The sequence below is a fragment of the Brassica napus genome, unplaced genomic scaffold (assembly GCF_020379485.1).
Source record: "Brassica napus cultivar Da-Ae unplaced genomic scaffold, Da-Ae ScsIHWf_886;HRSCAF=1258, whole genome shotgun sequence".
Classification (NCBI taxonomy): Eukaryota; Viridiplantae; Streptophyta; class Magnoliopsida; order Brassicales; family Brassicaceae; genus Brassica; species Brassica napus.
This window is the reverse complement of record NW_026016925.1, coordinates 1-20,776: the sequence shown is the minus strand read 5'-3', so window position 1 is coordinate 20,776 and position 20,776 is coordinate 1. Positions and strand designations below refer to the sequence as shown.

Sequence of the window (20,776 nt, the reverse complement as noted above, 5' to 3'; positions counted from 1 at the left end):
AAAATCTCAGCAGGTCCTAAATTTCATATTTCCTGTCGATCTTTTTGAAGGAAAATTTTGTTGTGAAATCTTTTTCTCACTCTTTATGGTATCTTTTAAGCAGTCTGCTGAAGCAGCAGGACGGTCTCTTGTCTCTTGTCTCTGTTCTTGTGGACCATGTATTTCTTTGCATTAAAGATGCTGGTTAGTTTCGGAGATGCTTAAATATAATATATCCTTCACTTTGCTGGGCTCAGAGTCCGACTCACCTGTTAGCTAATAGTGCAGTTTTGCATGGAACCATTACTCTTGTTTCTTGGGTTTAACTTTTACCATTCTTCATGACATTTCAGAATTCCAACTGGACCTACTGATGCAATCACTCCTCTTTTCTCGAGTATGTTCTCAAGTAGTAACTTTCCTGATATTTTTTCCTGCATACACAGTGATACTTTCTTAGTTCTGGAACATGTATAAGCTTAGTATGATTTGAACATAATGAAATTGGGTTCAGGACAAAGTTAGGAGTTCCATAAAGAAATTAGGGTACATGACTATCAATTTGCTCTCTCATTAAAATGGCAAAAATCTATAGTTAATATGATTACTGCATTCAATGGGTTTGACAATAAACTACTCCCTCTGTTCATGAAAATAGCATTTTCTAGATTTATTTTTTGTTCCAAAATGATAGATTTTCTAAAATTTTAAGGTACTTTTAGTAGTTAATGTTGAAAAGTTGTATATTTTTAAGAAACATTGATTGAAAATATTTGAATTGGTTGAATATTATTGGTTGATATTTATTGGAAAATGTATAGTAAAATAAATGATAAATTCAATTGTAAAAAATTAATTGTTTTCTTAATATGCGTAAATATTCTAGAAAATCCTTCTTTCGGGAACAGAGGGAGTATATTTCTCTTCCGTTGATATGTAAAGTGCACTTCCTTGCTCTGAGCATCTTATTGAATTATATGGCTCTGAAATTTTACTTCGGTAGGCCTATATGCTTGCAGGCCTGTATTTCAGACGGAGAATCAGCTAACTATTTTACTAAGATCTTGATTGGTGGACTATTTCTAAGGTGAAAGTTCAAACTGCTCCCTGTCATCATATCAACAATTTTCTCGTGGCATGTTTACTTTTCTTAGTTGTGACTTACCCTTCTACATGCTCAAATAGTTGTTTCTGATGGCTCTTTCAAGAATTATACTATTACTTTCTCTATCACTGTTTATAGAATGAGGAACCCAGAAACTCGCTGACAGTGTTTGCCATTCGATGTTAGTTCCGGCGGAGTGATTTTTTCCCCTCTTTGGTTTATTTGTTTCACATGCATTTGCTGGTTTGGTGAACTATTGCTTTATGTTTCTTAACAGTGATTCAGTTTTCTTGTGCATGTGTTGATTTGAAACTTTATATTTAAAGTTCTTGCATAATTACTCATGATTGCAATTCAGGGATCTTTTTTCGCGCTCTCCTTGTGCTTTTATTCAACCATCTATGAAAGCTGCTACCGAAGATCTTGCAGTTCCTAACTTTGGTATTAATAATTCTGGACTGTATTTTTCAAAAAAAGTACTCCCTCCGTTTCAATATACTTGATGTTTTAGAGAAATTTTGTTGTTTCATAATAGATAAAATCTGCACAAATTTATGTAACTTTAACTTTATTAAAAACTGTGTAACCAATTAAATTTTTTTAATTTTTATTTATAATTAAATAAACTAATTTTATATTATAATTTAGTGATGATTTTGATAAAAAGTAGTTTTTCTTAATATTTGTGAATTTGAGTAAAACATCAAGTAACATCTCCATTGTACTGATTTATTTTCCTTCTATATAATTGGGACAGCCAAGAACTTTTGCCCTCTCATATATCCATTGGATAACGGGCCGTGGCAATTTGTTCAGGATGTACCCTTGATCTCCCTACACTCTCTTCAGGTCAAGCCATCCCCAAAACCACCACATTTGTTCTCAATGACAGTTATCCAGTGCCAACCACTCATGGTATGTTTGTGTATGTAAAAGAAAAAAAAAGTTTTCTACTCTTCAACAAATTCTTCACCATTTTCTTCCTATCTACTTTCTCAGGTTCATCTCCAGGAAGAAGCTTGTTTAAGGATTTCTTCGTTTTGCCTGGTAATTCTGTTAACTCTCTTCAGTTCACCCTCAAGGAGTTGGATGTTTCTGTTCCATAGGACATGAGTAACTTGGAAGATTCAGCAGATCTTTCAGCAAAAAAGGTCTTCGCTGGAGCAAGGCTTCACATTGAGAACTTATCCATTGCGGAGTCACCTACCCTGAAAGTTAGGGTACTAAACCTGGAGAAGGATCCTGCTTGCTTCGCTCTATGGCCGGGGCAGCCATTGACGCCAGCCAAAAGAAATGGACAGCTAGAGTCTCACATTTTAGTTTGGCTTTGGAAACATCTCCCAACTCTTCTGAACCTCAGAATTCTCCTGGTCTGGAAATGGGTTTTATGGAACTGCGTTGAAGGAAAAGACGTGTCTTTAGAAGTTGCTATGGTATCTGCTGATGGAAAGCCATTGATAACAATTTCTCCTCTTGGTGGTATTGTTCGCATAGGAGTTGCTTGTGAGCAATATATTTCAAATGCTTCAGTGGAGCAGCTATTTTTTGTTCTGGACCTTTATTCTTACTTTGGTAAGGTTAGTGAAAAAATTTCGATCGTTAAAGAAAGCAAACGCCATAATACTATTTTTGTGACTGGAGGGTTGTTGGAGATGGTTCCTAGCACACTGCCGTAAAACTGGCTTTGAAGGATCTGCAGCTTAAGTTTCTTGAGTCTTCCTTTACAAGTTCTCAGGACACGCCACTCGTTCAGTTTTTTGGCAAAGATCTTGTTCTGAAGGTAACTCATAGAACCCTTGGCGGCGCTATTGCAGTATCCTCCAACATATACTGGGAAAATATTGAGATAGATTGTGTAGATACCGAGGTACAACACGAACATGAGAATAACTTGAATGACCAGTTAGTTAGCTGTAATGGGTCAACAACCCCACTGAGGCGTGTCTTTTGGGTTGTCAACGGAAGACACGATGGACATAGTGGCAGCGTTGTTGTGACGCCTTTTCTTGACATAAGCATAACACATGTGATTCCCGTCAGTGAAAAGGATATGGAGTGTCACAGACTCACAGTTTAAGCATCGTGGCTTGTATCTCAGGCGTACGTCTAGGAGGAGGAATGAGCTACACCGAAGCTCTTTTACACAATGATTAGTTTAGTTGATTACACTTGCATCATTTTCCACAGAATATGAAAAAAAATAAAAGGACACGAAGTTCCTTCTTTTAAACAAGAAACGGCACACGTAGGTATAGATCATATCAACATGAAAGAACAAAATAACTAGAGACGTTCTCAGACATTTATGAGCGTCCAACGGTACCAATTCAGGCCAAGATCATATCAAAATTGGTTTTTAACAAAACCGGGAAAATATGGTAGATGGTTAAGCTATGTCTATTGCCTATTAGCCTGAAAGAACGTGTAACATGTTATGTAACTATTAGTAACTCTCACAGAACGTTAAAGGAGAAGTAATCTGATGATTAGTAGAAGAGTAGTCACCTTTCTCAGGAACTTTTCATGAATCTTCAACGCTTCTTTACACGCTTTTCTAGCGTCCAAATTACCCGCAATATCACCCAATATCTGCAACCAAAAACACACTAAAGAGTTGAGTTTCTCATGAGGTATCTTGGCATAGAGAGAGACAGAGAGACCTGAACAACGTCGTCTAGGCCTTTAGCTTCTTTCAAGAGACGTTTGTTCTTTGTTTCAAGAACACTCGCCACAACAAAACAGCAAGCGTGCTGTCGTGTTGCTCGTTTTGACCACTCTTTATATACTTTCTCTCAAACTTACCATACTGCTTCAGTAACCTCGGATCCTGTTTGGTTCCTTTCTCTGTTTTTTTATATGATGCAAACTTGTTTGGATTGTACTCCATAGCCCACATCATCTGAAACCACATTCTTATTATCATCATCAGTTCAAAAAGAAACCCTAACAGAACATGAGCTGTGTCTTGTTACCTTACCTCCCAAAGGTAAAAGGCATCAAGGAAGGAGAAATCTCTCCTGAACAAAACCATCAGCATCCTTATAGCAAACAGAAACTCTCCACCGTCTAGATCTTTTGTTGTGTAAAGAAGAGTACATCTCCCAACTTAATGCATACAAAACAAAGCTCAAAAGAAGACAAAAGTAAGGAATGAATACCTAGACGTTGGTGGAGTCTAGGATCTAATGACCTGTGAGAGCATACCAAGTTGAGTCTGTATCCCCATTGATGTGTTTTCTCTCTGAAAATTCAAGAAAAATATAAAAACCATGAAAACAACAAAAACAATACCAACGTTTTAGATTCTTACTACTCTTCCCATTGCACGCTCAAAGCACCAGAAAGCATCAGCTTCATCTTCTAGTAGGATTATCATTGGCGAACATATATCATCCATTCCTACACAAAAATATATAGTTAGTTACCATACAGTAGCGTCATCATTAAGCACCAAGATGGACTTTACCTTGAACATAACCAATATCAGGATTCAACCAAGCGAATATGGCAAGAACATCCCAAAGTCTTGCTTGGTTATTCTCACTCTCATAAAGCATAGATAACGATCCGTTCTTATAACATCAAGCTTCACCATATCATAAGCAGATCTTCAAGAACATAAACTTATGTATTAGTAAAACAACCATACCTATTTGACTCAGTACTAGCATCCACTGGAGCACACGCTTGTCTGTAACAGCAGTTTTCACAAGCGATTCTTGATTCTCTGCTGAAGATTCTTCTAATGGCTGACCATATTCAGCAACGATAGCCATTGCTACAAACTTGCCAGTACCAACGAGAGGAACTATCTTGTGACATTTTTCTTTCCAAGTAACTTACAGCGCATTGAGTTTAAGACATGAGGATCGACCAAACTAGTTCGCACTTTAAAGTAAGACAGAAGTATCTTCAGTGGTTCTGTCCTCAAACATTCTGTCTGGATCGTAACCACTTTTGAATGTGATAAGCACACCTTCAAGGTGCAAAAACCCCTGCACCGTATGCTTTCAGAAATGACACAGCTAGGCATTCACCGCATCTACAACGTAACCACAAGATTCGAAACAAAACTTTCAAGAGTAAAGATAGAAACATTCGAATGGGTCTTAGAACGGAAAGAGAAAGAGAGATCAGTTATTTAAGAGGCTTTATAATGCCTCAAACACACACAAACCATGATAAGTTTTCAAGAAAACGAGACATTAAAAGCCACCACGGAGACGCAACACCAAGTGAAGGGTAGACTCCTTCTGGATGTTGTAGTCGGCTAGGGTGCGACCATCCTCAAGCTGCTTTCCAGCGAAGATGAGACGCTGCTGGTCTGGAGGGATGCCTTCCTTGTCTTGGATCTTGGCCTTGACGTTATCAATCGTGTCCGAGCTCTCGACCTCCAGTGTGATGGTCTTACCAGTCAAGGTCTTGACAAAGATTTGCATGCCTCCACGCAGACGTAACACGAGATGAAGAGTCGACTCCTTCTGAATGTTGTAGTCGGCCAATGTACGACCATCCTCAAGCTGCTTGCCGGCAAATATCAAACGCTGCTGGTCGGGCGGGATTCCCTCCTTGTCCTGTATCTTAGCCTTGACGTTATCGATGGTGTCGGAGCTCTCCACCTCGAGTGTGATCGTCTTTCCCGTTAAGGTCTTGACAAAGATCTGCATGCCACCACGGAGCCTGAGGACGAGATGAAGAGTCGACTCCTTCTGGATGTTGTAGTCAGCTAGGGTTCTCCCGTCCTCGAGCTGCTTTCCGGCGAAGATGAGCCTCTGCTGATCCGGAGGAATACCCTCCTTGTCTTGAATCTTGGCTTTAACATTGTCGATCGTGTCAGAGCTTTCCACCTCAAGGGTGATCGTCTTTCCGGTGAGTGTCTTAACGAAGATCTGCATCTGTAAATTCACAAAAGCTTAAACATCAATACTCAAACTCAGAGCAATTGCAAAACACGAATCACATACAATCAACAACTCAATCACAGATCTCCAAGAATCGAACGAAACGGACACTAATAATCAAAAATCACGACCACATCTATCGTTTAATCTCAACAAACCGATTGAAATTCCAAGAAACAGATACGATCCAATGAAACAACTAATCGAAGAAGAAAAACCTTAATCGTAATAATAATCCAAGAATACGAACCCTAATAATCAAAATAACGACGATATCTATCGGCTAATCTCTTCAACTATACGAATGAAACAGCTAATCAAAGAATAATAAACAAGAATCTAACCTTGATCGTAATTCGCGAGAGAGAGAGAGAATTGAGAAGATTGTATTTCGATTTGAGAAGGAGGAGAGATGTTTTGGGTTTGATTTATAAAAGAGGATGAGGCAGGCTAGGTCACGAGAAAGCTATGACGGTGAAGAAATAGCCAATAATACTTTGACACGTATAAAAGATTACGTGTGCTGATCGTTATTTAGTCGCAACCTTTAAATGGAAGGTAATCTTCTCTTTGCCTTGATTACTCTTATTTTTAGGTTTTAAGGAAAAAGAGATGGTTGCATTCTTTAACCAAATCAAAATAAATGAAACTAGAAATCTTTTCAAGCTTCTAAAATTAAAGTTAAAAATAGTAATGTTCAAATCAAAATCATTTTTTTCAAAAAAATACAAACATTATTTTAACATTATTATTTTTACTCATGGCACATAAAAACTCATAATTATTGATTAGTTAACTCGTACATCAAACGCATGCCTGACCATATCTAAGATAACGAGTTTATTCAATCTAAGATATGAACATTTCAGGTATTGGTTCGATTTGGCTCGAGTATTTCAAATATTGGATAATTCGGGTAAAAACTAAATAATTCATTTACTACCTAATGATTTTTGGTTTGGATTTGGTTCGGAAAGTTTCGGGTTTTTGTTTGGTTTGGATGGTAAATTAGGAGCCAAAATACCCGGAAATTTTTGGTTCTTATTTTGTTTCGCTTCTGGTTCGGTGACTTTCAGGTAGTTCGGGTAATCTAGGTTAAATATCAGATATTTTAGATAAAATATCGAATAGTTAGGAGCATTTATATAAAATCTAGGATATTTCGAGTTATTTTAGATAAAAAAAAATATTTAGATAGTTTAGATATTTTATAATAATTTAGTTTTTACAAATATTATATTTAGTTATATGTATATATAATTAATATCTTTATATGTTCGGATAGGATATCTGTACCATTCTTGGTTCATTTCGGTTATTTCAAATATATAAATATAAAAACCATTGGGTATTTGAAGTGTTCAGCCCGGTTTCAGTTTCGGTTATTTCGGTTTGGTTCATGTTCAGTTATTCAGGTTTTTTTTTACCCAAGCCAAATTCAGTCAATGAAAACCTCTTCGATATAGTTGTTCGTTGATGGTTCTTCTTAGAAAAAGGGACTAAGTTGGGTTTCCTGAAGAAGTACAAAAGATGCGTCTGAAAGAGGAAGCTTGACTGGAAAATACATATTGGTAATTGAGATTGTTAATGACAACATTGGAAAGAAGTGGCAGTTTCAGATTAGATAGATAGCTCAGTTTGCAATTTGGTTAAATATGCGAGATAAGTTGTTGTCTCCTTTTAATAACAGCTTATGATTTTAGTAGATTATTACTATGAGAATTGTATGAAGTCATTAGGTCTAATTTTCATGATGATCACCAATAACTCCGTTACCTGGATTGTTCTTCAGGACCATACCTGAGTCGAACACATTATTCCATGGATTGGATCTCTTGTCATTCAACAGCAAGTCTGTTCCTTGTTCAACAGATAATGTTTTGATCAATAGTATCACTCCTCGTTAAGATTTTTCTTCTTCACTCTGAAAAAATAACCTCAATAGGTTCAGCATCTATTTGTTTCTTGTAGTACACGCAACCTCCATCCCCTACTTTTTAGCTTGTGGATACAAAATGTATCCAAATATCCTCGTCCTTTTGTTTCAGCCAATATTTTTCATCTTATTCAAAATATTTTCATATAATGTCTCTTAATTACTATAAAGAAAGATTATCAGTAAATTTGTAAAACAATGTTTGTTAATTAGATCATCCGATAGAAAAGCTCTTACAAACACTATGCAAATGTCAAATTGAAACGTGCAAATTATATAATTAAAAACAGAATTAAATAATATTTCAAAAATTGTAACATATGGTTATATTTTTATTATTATATTATTTAATTTAGTTTGGTATTTAGTATATCATTTAATGGTGGAGTGTTACAGCATGTGTTTCCAGTTTGTGGAACGCCAATGATTTGTAACAGTGTTTACATATTTTGGTATGTAAGGCATTCGTGAAAAAATCAAAAATCATCCCAACACAAAAAAATAAAAAAATCGAGTTGATTCAACGAAGTAAATAGTGCCGCCAAAGCAATTTTAAATTGGCAGACAGAGAAGTAATGAAAATCGTCTACCATACTGCTGTATGATATCATGTGGTAGTATATAGAGGCTTAGATCAGTTGTCTTCTGGACCTTTGTCAATACTTTTCCAAGCATCTATGGTTGATGACAGGACACAAGGTATTAAAAACAACTTCCTTTTTATCATGTGGTACTAGTATTTAACCATTCTTGCTAACATATGCTGCATCTAGATGGAACTCTGGGAAAGGGAATGGAGATGGTTTTGCACATTTGGGAAGGCCAGATGACATTGATGTCTCCATTGAATAAGAGACTGGTTGTTTGCTTTGGAGGGCAGGGAAGGTGTGACAGAAAGGTGTTGGAATAATGTTAATGAGGATATTGGTAGAGAAGAAAGGTGTTGGCACACAAATTTCCACACTTTCCAAGTAATAGCCAAGAGTACACCAAAGCTTGTGGATCCAAATCAGAAAGCAATTATGATGCTCACAGATATCCTGTAGACTCAGTTAATGTAAGTATCTGTAAACCTTATATTTTTCCACTGCTCAATCCCATTCCTGAACTTTCTGAGATTAAATGATAGTCAAATCATCTTGAGGGCTGCCTTTATCATCCTGATTTCTTGTAGACTCAGTTAATGTAAGGTATTATGTAGACTCAGTTAATGTAAGTATCTGTTCACCTTATATTTTCAACAGCTCAATTCCATTCATGAGCTTTCTGAAATTAAATGATAGTCAAATCATCTTTGAGGGTTGCCTTTATCTTCCTGGTGTCTTACAAAATAAAATTCTTGAATGCAATAATAACTGTGGACCTTTAGGTGTTACTGAGCTTTTTTTTAATTTTATTTGGGAAATGTATTATAGGTCATTATCTGCCTGGAGGAGTAAACATTGAAGCTAACATTGTGGCATCTGAAGACAAATCTGGTCATGATGACACGTTAAACTGGGTGGCAGAAAGTCTGAAATTCTCTGTTAACAACCTGTAAGTGAAACTAGAGAGCTTGCAGAGCTTCACTTAAAGCGGGAAAATTTTGTATTTTTAATACGCCCAGAACCTATATATGTGTATGCATTTGAGCTACGCCCAAAAGTTTTGATATTTACAAGAAAAGCTCTGTTTTTTGTCTGTGTACTTTCTTCATGATTGATTTCAAACTCTACGAATGTGGGGGGACAGTTGATAAAGGGGATAGCTTTTCGTGTGATTTAGATCCAATCTCTGTTTGTGGATAATGATGAGTACTTGTGTGGAGAATCTCATTGTTTCGAAACCATACTTATTAGACCCTTCCTTGTACCTCAAGGCTCTCAAATTATGCAGCTACCAAACCCTCGAGAAACAGTTTGTGTTGATCCATGGGAACTCTGTCACAAATGGGTTCATCTCGAATCTCCACTTGAACAACAGCTTGGTGAACTTATACGCAAGACACGGAGATATGAAACACGCGCGCAAACTGTTCGATAGAATGCCTGAAAGAGATGTTGTTTCTTGGACAGCTATGATCTCGGGGTATTCTGGATGCGGGTATCACCGGAGCGCGTTTCTGTTGTTTAAACAGATGCGGCGGGAGCCTGTTAGAGCTAATGACTTCACTTATGGGAGTGTTTTGAAGTCATGCAAAGTTTGGGATGTTTGAAAGAAGGATGCAGGTACATGGGTGTGTGGAGAAAGGGAGATTTGTAGAGAACTTGGTTGTGAGGAGTGCGTTGCTTTGTCTTTATGCTAAGTGTGGTAAGATGGAGGATGCTCGTCTTCTGTTTGAGTCAATGAAAGAAAGAGATTTGGTTTCTTGGAATATAATCATCCATGGGTATACTGCTTCTGCTGCAGATACTTCGTTTGGTCTGTTTCAGCTGATGCTCGCGGAAGGTAATCTAAACTCTTGTCTTTTATTCATTCATATTTCAAAACGATCAAGTGACTCAATTTGGTTAGATAGCTTCTTGTCCTGTGTTCTATGTCAGGGAAGAAGCCAGATTGTTATACCTTTGGGAGCCTCTTGAGAGCTTCTATCCAAGTTAACTGTCTTGAAATGGTCAGTGAATTGCACGGGTTTGCCATCAAGCTTGGCTTCAAGAGATCAGATGTTGCACTGGTCAGGTCTCTGATCGTTGCGTATGCCAAGTGTGGTAGCCTTGGCAATGCTTTGAAACTGTACGACCGCACGATGAAAGGAGACTTGATATCTTGCACTGCTATAATCACAGGTCTTGCACAGCAGAACAACTTCACAAGTGATGCTTTTGATATCTTCAAAGAGATGATACTGATGAAAACTCAGATGGATGAGGTTGTAGTATCCTCAATGCTTAAAATATGCACCACCATTGCATCCATATCCATCGGAAGACAGATCCACTGCTTCGCCTTAAAATCCTCCCAAATCAGATTTGATGTTGCTTTGCGTAACTCTCTGATAGATATGTATGCAAAGTCTGGGGAGATTGAGGATGCAGTCCTTGCTTTCGAAGAGATGGAAGAGAAAGATGTGAGATCATGGACCTCTTTGATTTCAGGATACGGAAGACATGGAGATATAGAGAAAGCAATAAGTCTTTATAACAGAATGGAGCAGGAAGGGATCAAACCGAACGACGTCACATTTCTTGCTCTCCTCTCTGCTTGTAGCCATACAGGAGAGACCGAGATTGGGTGGAAGATTTTAAACACAATGATCAACAAGTACGGTATCAAAGTTCGAGAAGAGCATTTATCTTGCATGGTAGATATGCTTGCACGCGGTGGAAACTTGGAAGATGCTTATGAACTGATAAGAAGTGAAAATAGCATCACGAGTCTGAGCTCATCAACATGTGGAGCTTTCTTGATGCGTGCAGGAGACATGGGGATGTGCAACTCAGCCAAGTAGCAGCAGCGCAGCTTCTGAGTATGGAACCGAAGAAACCAGTCAATTATATTAACCTGGCAAGCGTATATGCATCTAATGAAGATTGGGACAATGCTTTGAAGACTAGGAAGCTTATGAAGAGACTGGTTCTTGCAATAAATCTCCTGGATACAGCATTGTGTATTGAACAGAAGGCTATAAGACAACAATCTCAATAGAGGTTTTAAAGACAATGTAGTACAAATGTTTTAACACTGAAGTGAAGTTGATGAGGCTATAAATATCTTAAGGTTTCAGGGAGTCGCAATAATATTTTCCCAAAAGTGTGTATTGTGATGAATATATTATGTTGCAATAAAACAATGGATAGTTTTTTAAAACCGGTGGCAATGAATCAACATGGACCATAGCTGAAAGAAAACTCTCAGCACTAAGTGCTAGATAGATAGTCTGCATTTTGTAACTCCTAATCCATCAGTTCCTGTGAAGACTCTGATGCTACTTGGTAACCGCGTCCCAACGCCATATAGTTCCGTCCTCGGAGGCAGCAATAATTGTGCTACAATGCCATGGGAAGAAACAGAGTGTGTCAGGAATCAAATGCTTTGCATTTTTGTTTGGAGTAACTACTGATTCATAAAATAGTAAAGTTTCCAATGCATTGGTGAGAGAGAAGATGATATACTTTCCATTAGTGGACATAGCGGTTTGCCTGATCACAGACTTTGATAGACTGTGTGATAACCTATACAGAAACAGAAAATCATGTCAAGAATACAACAAAGACACCAAAGTGAAGCTTATTCATTTGTATTTGAAGATCCGAAAGTAACTTACACTGTAACCAAAACAGGAGGGCAACTCTTTAAATCCCAGACATAAATCTTGCCTTTCTGATTCCCTGATAACCAACCAACCGACCAAGAATGTTTCACAAATTCACAAGAAAAGTTTCAAGTATTGTTTAATAGATTATAGCTTCACCTATCGAAAGATAATTGAGAGAGAGGTCGCAAGAAAACTTGATAAACCAGAGATTACAATTTGGAATAGGGTATCTAAGTAGAACATCTGAAGTACCCTGCAAACAACAACAACACAAAGAACATTTTTAATAAACTGAATGAGTCTGTTGTGTATGGGATAGAAATGAGATCCTAACCTCTCCAGGAGAATTATCTATCAGTTGTGGTTCCCACAACAGTATCTCATTCTCCACACTCTGAAATTAAGATATAACACAAGAGTAACCTTTAGTTTTTTTTTAGTTTATTCCACCAAATAAGTATGATTTTATTCACTACTGACTGACTAACCTTTGAAAGAATAAAATCACCAAACCAACGGTTACAGTCTACATAATTTGTATGAACTGAAGTTGTAAATACCTACACATAGAAGTAATGTTATTAACAAAGTTCATCAAGACATGTACGCTACAAGACAGAAACAGAATACTACTTACAGGGAATTGTACAAATTTTGTTGGGAACTTTGATGGATCATCCTTCCATGTGAATGACTTATCGACATATGTCCAAAACTCTGAAGGCAGCCAAAGAATAATAGAGATCATACAACTGTAAGAGATATGAACTTCCTTTCAAGTGTTGTGCTCGGTTTTAACTCGTACCTTTCATTGACCATATCTTAATAGTGGTGTCCATACCACAACTAACAAAACGGTGCTCATCATGGGGATGAAAGTCCTACAAATTTACAAAGATAAAGATGGTTATACTTGAATCAGACGATTGTTTTCTTTCACATCCACTGTGTTTATTGGCTTACCACGCTTACAACTTCGTATCTATGACCTGCAGTTCCAGCAAATATCAGAATACAAATCCCAGTTTCAACATTCCACAGTCGAACAGATTCATCCTGATCCAATCAAAGACCGGAAAAGCTCTTAATCCTCCTCAACCAAGTAAATGAACATCAGGACATTATTAGAGAGAAGTGATATACCTTGCTAGTAGAAAGCACAAGTTGAGGTTTCATATGGTGTGTCTTAATTTCATTCACTGAATCCCCGTGGCCCACAAGGGTCTGCACAGATTACACAAGAAGATATTGAACAACTTGCTAGTAGGATACATAGAACATCCTTTTAACTCTTCATGTCAGTCTAAAGATAATTAAAAAATGAATAATACCTTATGAATAATTTTATCATTGACGTTAAGGACTCGGATTATGCCTTTCACTCCCCCAGCCGCAACAAATGGGTTCCCTTCAACGCCACACGCCCAGCTTACAGTGTAAAATGACTCCTCCTTCTAATCACCAAAGCACATAGACATACAATATATACCCAAATAGCTCTCAATGAAACTTTGCTGTTTTTTTATTTCATGGAAAAGCTACTAAACTATATAATATGTATACTTCCTTATAGTGTCACAAAAAAAAAGTATACTTGCTTACATCTTCATCAGTGTAGGAGTGCAATGAAGAAATGCCACCATCTTCAAGACAATTGTACAAATTAATCTACATAATAAGAGATAAACCAACGGCAGTAATGAGATTCTATGACTCAGCTCTGTAAAGGTAAAATGAAATCAAGATAGAGCAATCAAGTTTATTAGATTATATGAAGTCACTCCAGCTTGTGTTAAAACAGAAAAAAGCCATGAACTTTCACTAAAAAACATTAAGCTAAGACGGTTCATAGTCAAGCTAAGTAAGTTTTCAATTTTATTCAGAGGAGTGATACGATAACATCACAGGACAGCAATCAGAAACCCAAAATCAGACTTAGAAAAAAAAATGACACTTTGAACAGACCCAGAACTTAAAAATCTTAAACAGAGATTTGCAAAAAAAAGAAGAGATATTTTTTTACCCCATTGCCACCAGCGGAGACGAAACAATTGAAGAAACGAGCATCGATGGAGTTAAAAACAACAGAGTACAAAGGTATCTTCCCTTCTTGAATCCTGTTGGTCAGTTTGTAAGATTTTTTGTTGGATGGAGTCAAAGACCCGACAAGTGATTCGTTCCCTAAAGCTATCTTCGACATTTCAAATCTCTCGTCTCTCGGAAACTGCTCTTGTCGAAGCTTACCCAGTCTCATGCAATAACAAGTCTTCGTACGTTTCCACATTTACTGTTTTTTTGTCTTTTTGTCAACTTTTTTATAAGCAAGGAATTAATTTAACAATATATTTTGGGCAAATCTCCAAAATAGCACCTTTCTAAGTTTATATCACAAAAATAACACTCAAAAACTAAAATGACCAAATAGCATTTTATCTTTTGAAAAATTTAAATTTTTTTATTTTTCAAAATTTGAAATCTTATCCCCAAAACCTCACTTCTCAACTCTAAATCCTAAAACCTAAACTCTAAATCCTAAACCCTAAACTCTAAACCCTAAACCCCACCCCTTAAGTGCTATTTTTGTGACTTTTGGCCTTGAGTGCTAGTTTGGGAACAAAAACTTGATTTAGTGCTATTTTGGTCTTTTTCTCATATTTTTTTTGGATTGTCTAATAAAAAAATTAGAGAAATATCATAGAATAGTACTAAATCTTTTTATAATCAAAATAGCTTTTAAAATTAATTTGATCAAAATATATTTAATTAAAAAGGTAAATGACATATATATATTATATATAATAATAAATAAATATTTTTTAAAAAATTATAAATTTAATTTTTAAAAAATATTGGAACCTTTTTGAAAGTTTTCTTCCAAAATGTTTTTTTATTAAACGATTTTTAAAAAGTTAGAAAGATTTTCAATCAGTTTCTACGAACATTTTAGTGTGCTAGATACAAGGCCGGCTCAGGTACATGGGCGAGGCGACCGTCCATGACCCATAAGCAAGAGGAAGATGGGTCCATAATATTTTTTGAGTATTAGAAATATAAGAAGCAGAACAATTAGAAATGAAAAAAAAAAGAATGTTTGTATGGGCTTTCATTTCCTCATCAACTATTTCAATTGTCGTTGTTTTATGAGATCATGTTCCTCATCAACTTATAGTAACTAGATAATTACATGCGCTACGCTGCGGATTTATTTTATTTTTTATTTTTTTATAAAATATTTTTATGGCAGTTCTTCCAAATATATTTTTAAATTTTTGTTAGAAAAAAAATTCGGTGAGAAAATTACCAAAATAGATTTTATTAATAGCCAAAGACACTTCTACCCCTATATAAATAATAAAATTAAAAAATTTTAAAAATTAAAAAAATAAAGATTTATAATTTTTAATTATATATTTTCAAATTCGAATTTTTAATTTTTTTTAAAATTTTATTTTTGAAACTAGGTGTTTTATCCGCGATGCGGGCTTAAACATTTTCATAATTTTTGAAAAAGTTCTTTGTACACTATATTCATTATACTAAAATAGATCTTAAAATAACTTAAATTATATTTTTAATTATATAATTAAAAAAATTATTTGATTAATATTTAATTATATAACTTATGTTTTAACTTTTTATAAAATACTTTTTCAGATAACAATACAATATATATAGAAATTATCTTTTTTTATTATATTTTTATATTTTGGATAATTCAATATTCTATTTTAATTATATAATTAAGAATTTTATTTGATTAATATTTAGTTATATAATTCATGTTTTTAACTTTTTATATATAATTCATGTTTTTAAACTTTTTACTAAAATACTTTTTCAGATAACAATACAATATATACATAAATTATCTCTTTTTAAAATTATATTTTCAGATTTTGGATAATTCCTACTATTATTGATTTTAATCAATTATCTAATCAAATAAATTAAAATTTCGTTTTTATTTTCATAATTTTTGAAAAAATTTCTTTGTACACTATATTCATTATACTAAATAAATCTTAAAATAAGTTAATATTATATTTTTAATTATATAATTAAAAAAAATATTTAATTAATATTTAATTATAAAATTTATCTTTTAACTTTTTATTAAAATACTATTTCAGATAACAATACAATATATATATATATATAAATTATCTTTTATTTAGATTTTTAGATTTCGGATAATTCAATATTCTATTTTAATTATATAATTAAGAATTTTATTTGATTAATATTTAGTTATATAATTCATTTTTTTAACTTTTTATATATAATTCATGTTTTTAACTTTATATAATTCACGTTTTTAACTTTTTACTAAAAGACTTTCAGATAACAATACAATATATACATAAATTATCTCTTTTTAAATTATATTTTCAGATTTTGGATAATTCTTACTATTATTATTTTAATCAATTATCTAATCAAATATTAAAATTTCGTTTTTATTTTTTTTAATTTAGTTATACATTAAGAGTATAAACGATATTAACCACTCTAACTTTTAACGTGAAAGCTCAATTCCAAAAATTTATTTTGCAAATAATAGTATAGATTCAAAATGCTTTTGAAAACTACTTATAAAAAAAATTATTTTTAAATATTTTTTAATTTTCAAAATTTTAAACTCTACTCCCAAACTTTACCCTCTAACTTAAACTTTAATATCTAGATTAGTTAACCATGGAGGTATAAGTGTATATTTATCTCTTTAATGTAACATTTTGATCATTTTGATTCTTAGGGGTTGTATTTGTGACAAAAACATTTTAAGACTATCTAGGGTATTTCTCCATTTTCCATTTGTTAATATAAGTTTTGTATCTAGAAATTTATAATCTAAACATATATTGTATTTTTTATATTTTGGTTATTGAATAATAATTATTTATTTGATATTAATCTTTAGCAAATTAGCTTCCAAGTTAATTTTTTTGCACATTTTCTCTCTGCGGTGTAAAATTTTATTTTTTCTTTTTAATATTTTTTAGGGTTTTAGTTTCCAGTTTGTGATCTAAAATACTCTAATTATTCTCCTTCTGTTTCATGTAAGTATTTGGTATTTTAAAATTTGTTTCAATATGAATATCAGTTTTACTTTTTATATATTGAAAAATAAGTTCAATCCTTATCTTACCTTATTTATTGATCCAATAATGTGGAATTCTAATAAAATAATTAGAAAACTTAATTATTTTCTTAATATGTGTATTTGATAGCCGACTTATAACCAGACTTAATATGTGTATTTGATAGCCGACTTATAACCAGACTTATGTATTTGTTTCTTATTTTGATTTCGTATTCTATCCTTTTTACTAAATTATATACACTAATTTTTTTTGTAGATATGGCCACAAGCTGAAACCTGTTGCTGCTACTGTTGTTATGCGCAGCTTTGTTGTTGTTGTGTGTTGTCGTACTTGAACCCATTGTTGTTGTTCCCTTGGAAAAACGTTTGGTTACCAAAGTGAAGTTAATGAGGCATAAATAAGCATCTTCAGGTCTCAGGAATCGCAATATGTGCTAGATAGATAGATAGTCCGCTTTCGTAGCAATGCATATCTTAAGACTCCTAATCCATCAGTTGCTACAAAGACTAGGCTTGTATTATGTAGATTGTAACGTATTGATAAGAACACCATTGTCCACTTTTGCACCAATGCATATATTTAAGTCTCCTAATCCATCAATTCCTACAAAGACTTGGCTTGTGTTACATAGATTGTAACGTATTGATAAGAGTTGTGATTTAAGAGAAGATTATTTTTCTATTATTGATTCAAACAAGGATTACAAAGAAAGCCTTACACACGAGAGACTCTTCTCTCTTTTACAACCACTTAATCAAATCATTGATATCTCTCCCCTATACTCTTGCTTATAGACTACTTAAATACTCACAGTACCACCAGCTGGCTGCTTTCCAGATCGTCTGACCTGTCTCGTATCATTATTCCTTATTCCTTATGTACTTCTAAAAAGCAGCCCGCACATCTCTTCTTCTAGGCCTCTCCACACGTCCCAACGCCATAAGGTCCCGTCCTCGGAGGTAGCAAGAATTGTGCTACAATGCCATGGAAAGAAACGGAGTGTGTCAGGAATCAAATGCTTTGCATTTTTGTTAATGTAAGTAACAACTGATTCATAAAATAATGATATATTGGTGTGAGAGAAGATGAACATACGTTCCATCAGTGGACATAGCGGTTTGCCTGATCAGAGACTTTGATTTATAGTGTGATAACCTGTATAGCAACAGAGAGTCATGTCAAGAATACAACAAAGACACCAAAGTGAAGAATTCAATTGTATTTAAAGTACTGTGTAACTTACACTGTAACCAAAACAGGAGGGAAACTCTTTAAATCCCAGACATAAATGTCGCCTTTATCATTCCCTGATGACCAACCAACCAACAAGAATGTTTCACAAGAAAGTTTCAAGTATAGTTTAAATGAATAGATTATAGCTTTCTGATCTCACACACCTACTGAAACAAATTTCATAGAGAGGTCGCAAGAAAACTTAATAATCCGGTGATAACTATCTGGAATAGCGTATACAAGTCTAACATAAAAATCACCCTGCAAAAACAGCAACACAAAAAAACTTTGATCTGTAACAATTTTTAATTAATTGAATTACTTAATTTGTCGTATAGAGTAGAAATGAGATCCTAACCTCTCCAGGAGAATTCTCTTTAAGTTGTGGTTGCCACAACCTGATGTCACACGCGTCACCCTCACACCCTGAAACAGATATAGAACACAAGATTAGCCTTTCGGTTTTTATCTTATCCATTATTGACTCCTGGGCTAACCTTTGAAAGAATGTTATAACCATACCAACGGTTCAGTTTAGTAATTTGAACGATCTGAAGCTGTAAATACCTGCACATAGAAGTAATGTTACAACAAGACATGTGTGTCACTCGTTGTTACAAGGACGAAGAAACAGAAAAATACTTACAGGGAATTGTACACTTGTGTTGGGAATGTTTTTGGATCATCCTTCCATGTGAATGACATTTCAACATACTTCCAAGACTCTGAAGGCAGCCAAAGAATAATAGAGATCATACCAACTGAAAGAGGAAGGAAGTTCCTTTCAAGTGTGCTTGTTTTACTCATACCTGTCAATGACCATATCTTAGTAGTGGCTTCCATATCACAACTAACAAAACGGCTCATATCAGAGGCATGAAAATCCTACAGATTTATAAGATAAGATGGTTAGACTGAAGTGTCTACATTTATTATATCAACTATCAAGTGACATAAAACTGAATTAGATTATTGTTTTCTTTCACACACCACTGTTTTAAAAACCATATTGGCTTACCACACTTAGAACTTCGGATCGATGACCTCCAGTTCCAGCAAATATCAGAATACAAATCCCAGTTTCAATATTCCACAATCGAACAGATCCATCCTGATCCAATCAAAATCGTAAGAGCTCTTAATCCTCAATCCAAATAAATGAACATCAGTACCAAAAAAAAAGAAGAAAAAGCCAAGAGGTGCATATATACCTTGCTAGCAGAAATCACAAGTTGAGGTTTCATAGGATGTGTCCTAATTTCATTCACTGGACCTTCATGGCCCACAAGAGTCTGCGTACGTGCGAGCACATATTACACAAGCAAGAAATCGAATCACTTGCTAGTGGGATACAAATAACATCTTTAACTCTAACATTCTTTAACTCTTTATGTCGGTCTAAGCTGATATAAATAAAATGCAATAATACCTTATGAACTATTTTATCATTGACGTTAATGACTCGGATTCTGCCGTTAAATCCTCCAGCCACAACAAATGGGTTTCTTCATCACGTCACACGCCCAGCTTGCAGTGTAAATGACTCCTCCTGATCACCAAAGCACATAGACATATGTAGCATCAATGAAACTTTGCTGCTTTTTATTTCATGGAAACTATATTATATAGTCTATATAATATATATATATATACAGTGTGTTCAAAAAAAAATATATATATATATATATATATGAGAGAGAGAGAGAGAGAGAGAGAGAGAGAGAGAGAGAGAGCAGAGAGAGAGAGAAGAGAGAGTAGAGAGAGAGAGAGAAGGAGAGAAGCGAGAGAGAGAGAGAGAGAGAGAGAGAGCTGCTTACATCTTCATCATTGAGGAGAGTGCATGGAATATGTCACCATCGTCAAGACAAATGCACATATTAATCTACATAATAAGAGATAACCAAGGGCAGTAATGAGATTCATGACTCAGCTCAGCAAAAGTATAAATAAATAAAGATAGAGCTATCTAGTATATATGGTAATGAAGTCACTCGAATGAGTGTTAAAATAGAACAAAGCCATAAACTTTCACAGAATCTCCAAGAGCAAAAACATTAAACTAAGACGGTTCATAGTCAAGCTAAGTAACTCTTGCACTTTGAAAAGAAACCCATCAGCAAAGTTTTCAATTTTATTCAGACAAGTGATACGATAACATCTCAGGATAACAATGAGAAACCCTAAATCAGACAAGACAAAAAAATAATACTTCACCCTTCACAGATCCCCTACTTGAAAAACCTAAAAACGAAACGGAGATTTCGTAAAAAGAAGAGATATTTA

The 20,776-nt window shown here is 34.5% G+C and overlaps 3 protein-coding genes and 3 pseudogenes across 3 annotated transcripts; 2 read left to right on the top strand and 4 right to left on the bottom strand.

The window, feature by feature from the left end:
• The first annotated feature begins 1,878 nt into the window (after positions 1 to 1,878).
• LOC125606451 lies at positions 1,879 to 3,270 on the top strand. The gene is made up of 2 exons (XM_048775516.1): positions 1,879 to 2,131; positions 2,219 to 3,270. Exons 1-2 carry the CDS (start codon positions 2,002 to 2,004, stop codon positions 2,758 to 2,760), a joined length of 672 nt encoding a protein of 223 aa, XP_048631473.1. The 5' UTR covers positions 1,879 to 2,001; the 3' UTR covers positions 2,761 to 3,270.
• Positions 3,271 to 3,275: 5 nt separating this feature from the next.
• Positions 3,276 to 4,765, bottom strand: LOC125606448 (annotated as a pseudogene).
• Positions 4,766 to 5,143: 378 nt separating this feature from the next.
• On the bottom strand, positions 5,144 to 6,471 carry LOC125606450 (polyubiquitin 11). Its single transcript, XM_048775515.1, has 2 exons — positions 6,330 to 6,471; positions 5,144 to 5,979 (listed from the first exon to the last, which is right to left on the bottom strand). Exon 2 carries the CDS (start codon positions 5,977 to 5,979, stop codon positions 5,290 to 5,292), a length of 690 nt encoding a protein of 229 aa, XP_048631472.1. The 5' UTR covers positions 6,330 to 6,471; the 3' UTR covers positions 5,144 to 5,289.
• A 2,989-nt stretch (positions 6,472 to 9,460) lies between these two features.
• Positions 9,461 to 11,627, top strand: LOC106451846 (annotated as a pseudogene).
• Positions 11,628 to 11,825: 198 nt separating this feature from the next.
• Positions 11,826 to 14,420, bottom strand: LOC106451854 (polycomb group protein FERTILIZATION-INDEPENDENT ENDOSPERM-like). Its single transcript, XM_013893832.3, has 13 exons — positions 14,179 to 14,420; positions 13,758 to 13,823; positions 13,487 to 13,609; positions 13,299 to 13,379; positions 13,119 to 13,211; positions 12,961 to 13,036; positions 12,793 to 12,872; positions 12,644 to 12,715; positions 12,490 to 12,549; positions 12,312 to 12,408; positions 12,165 to 12,228; positions 12,013 to 12,072; positions 11,826 to 11,886 (listed from the first exon to the last, which is right to left on the bottom strand). Exons 1-13 carry the CDS (start codon positions 14,407 to 14,409, stop codon positions 11,826 to 11,828), a joined length of 1,164 nt encoding a protein of 387 aa, XP_013749286.2. The 5' UTR covers positions 14,410 to 14,420.
• A 3,714-nt stretch (positions 14,421 to 18,134) lies between these two features.
• LOC125606452 lies at positions 18,135 to 20,042 on the bottom strand (annotated as a pseudogene).
• Positions 20,043 to 20,776: the final 734 nt, after the last annotated feature.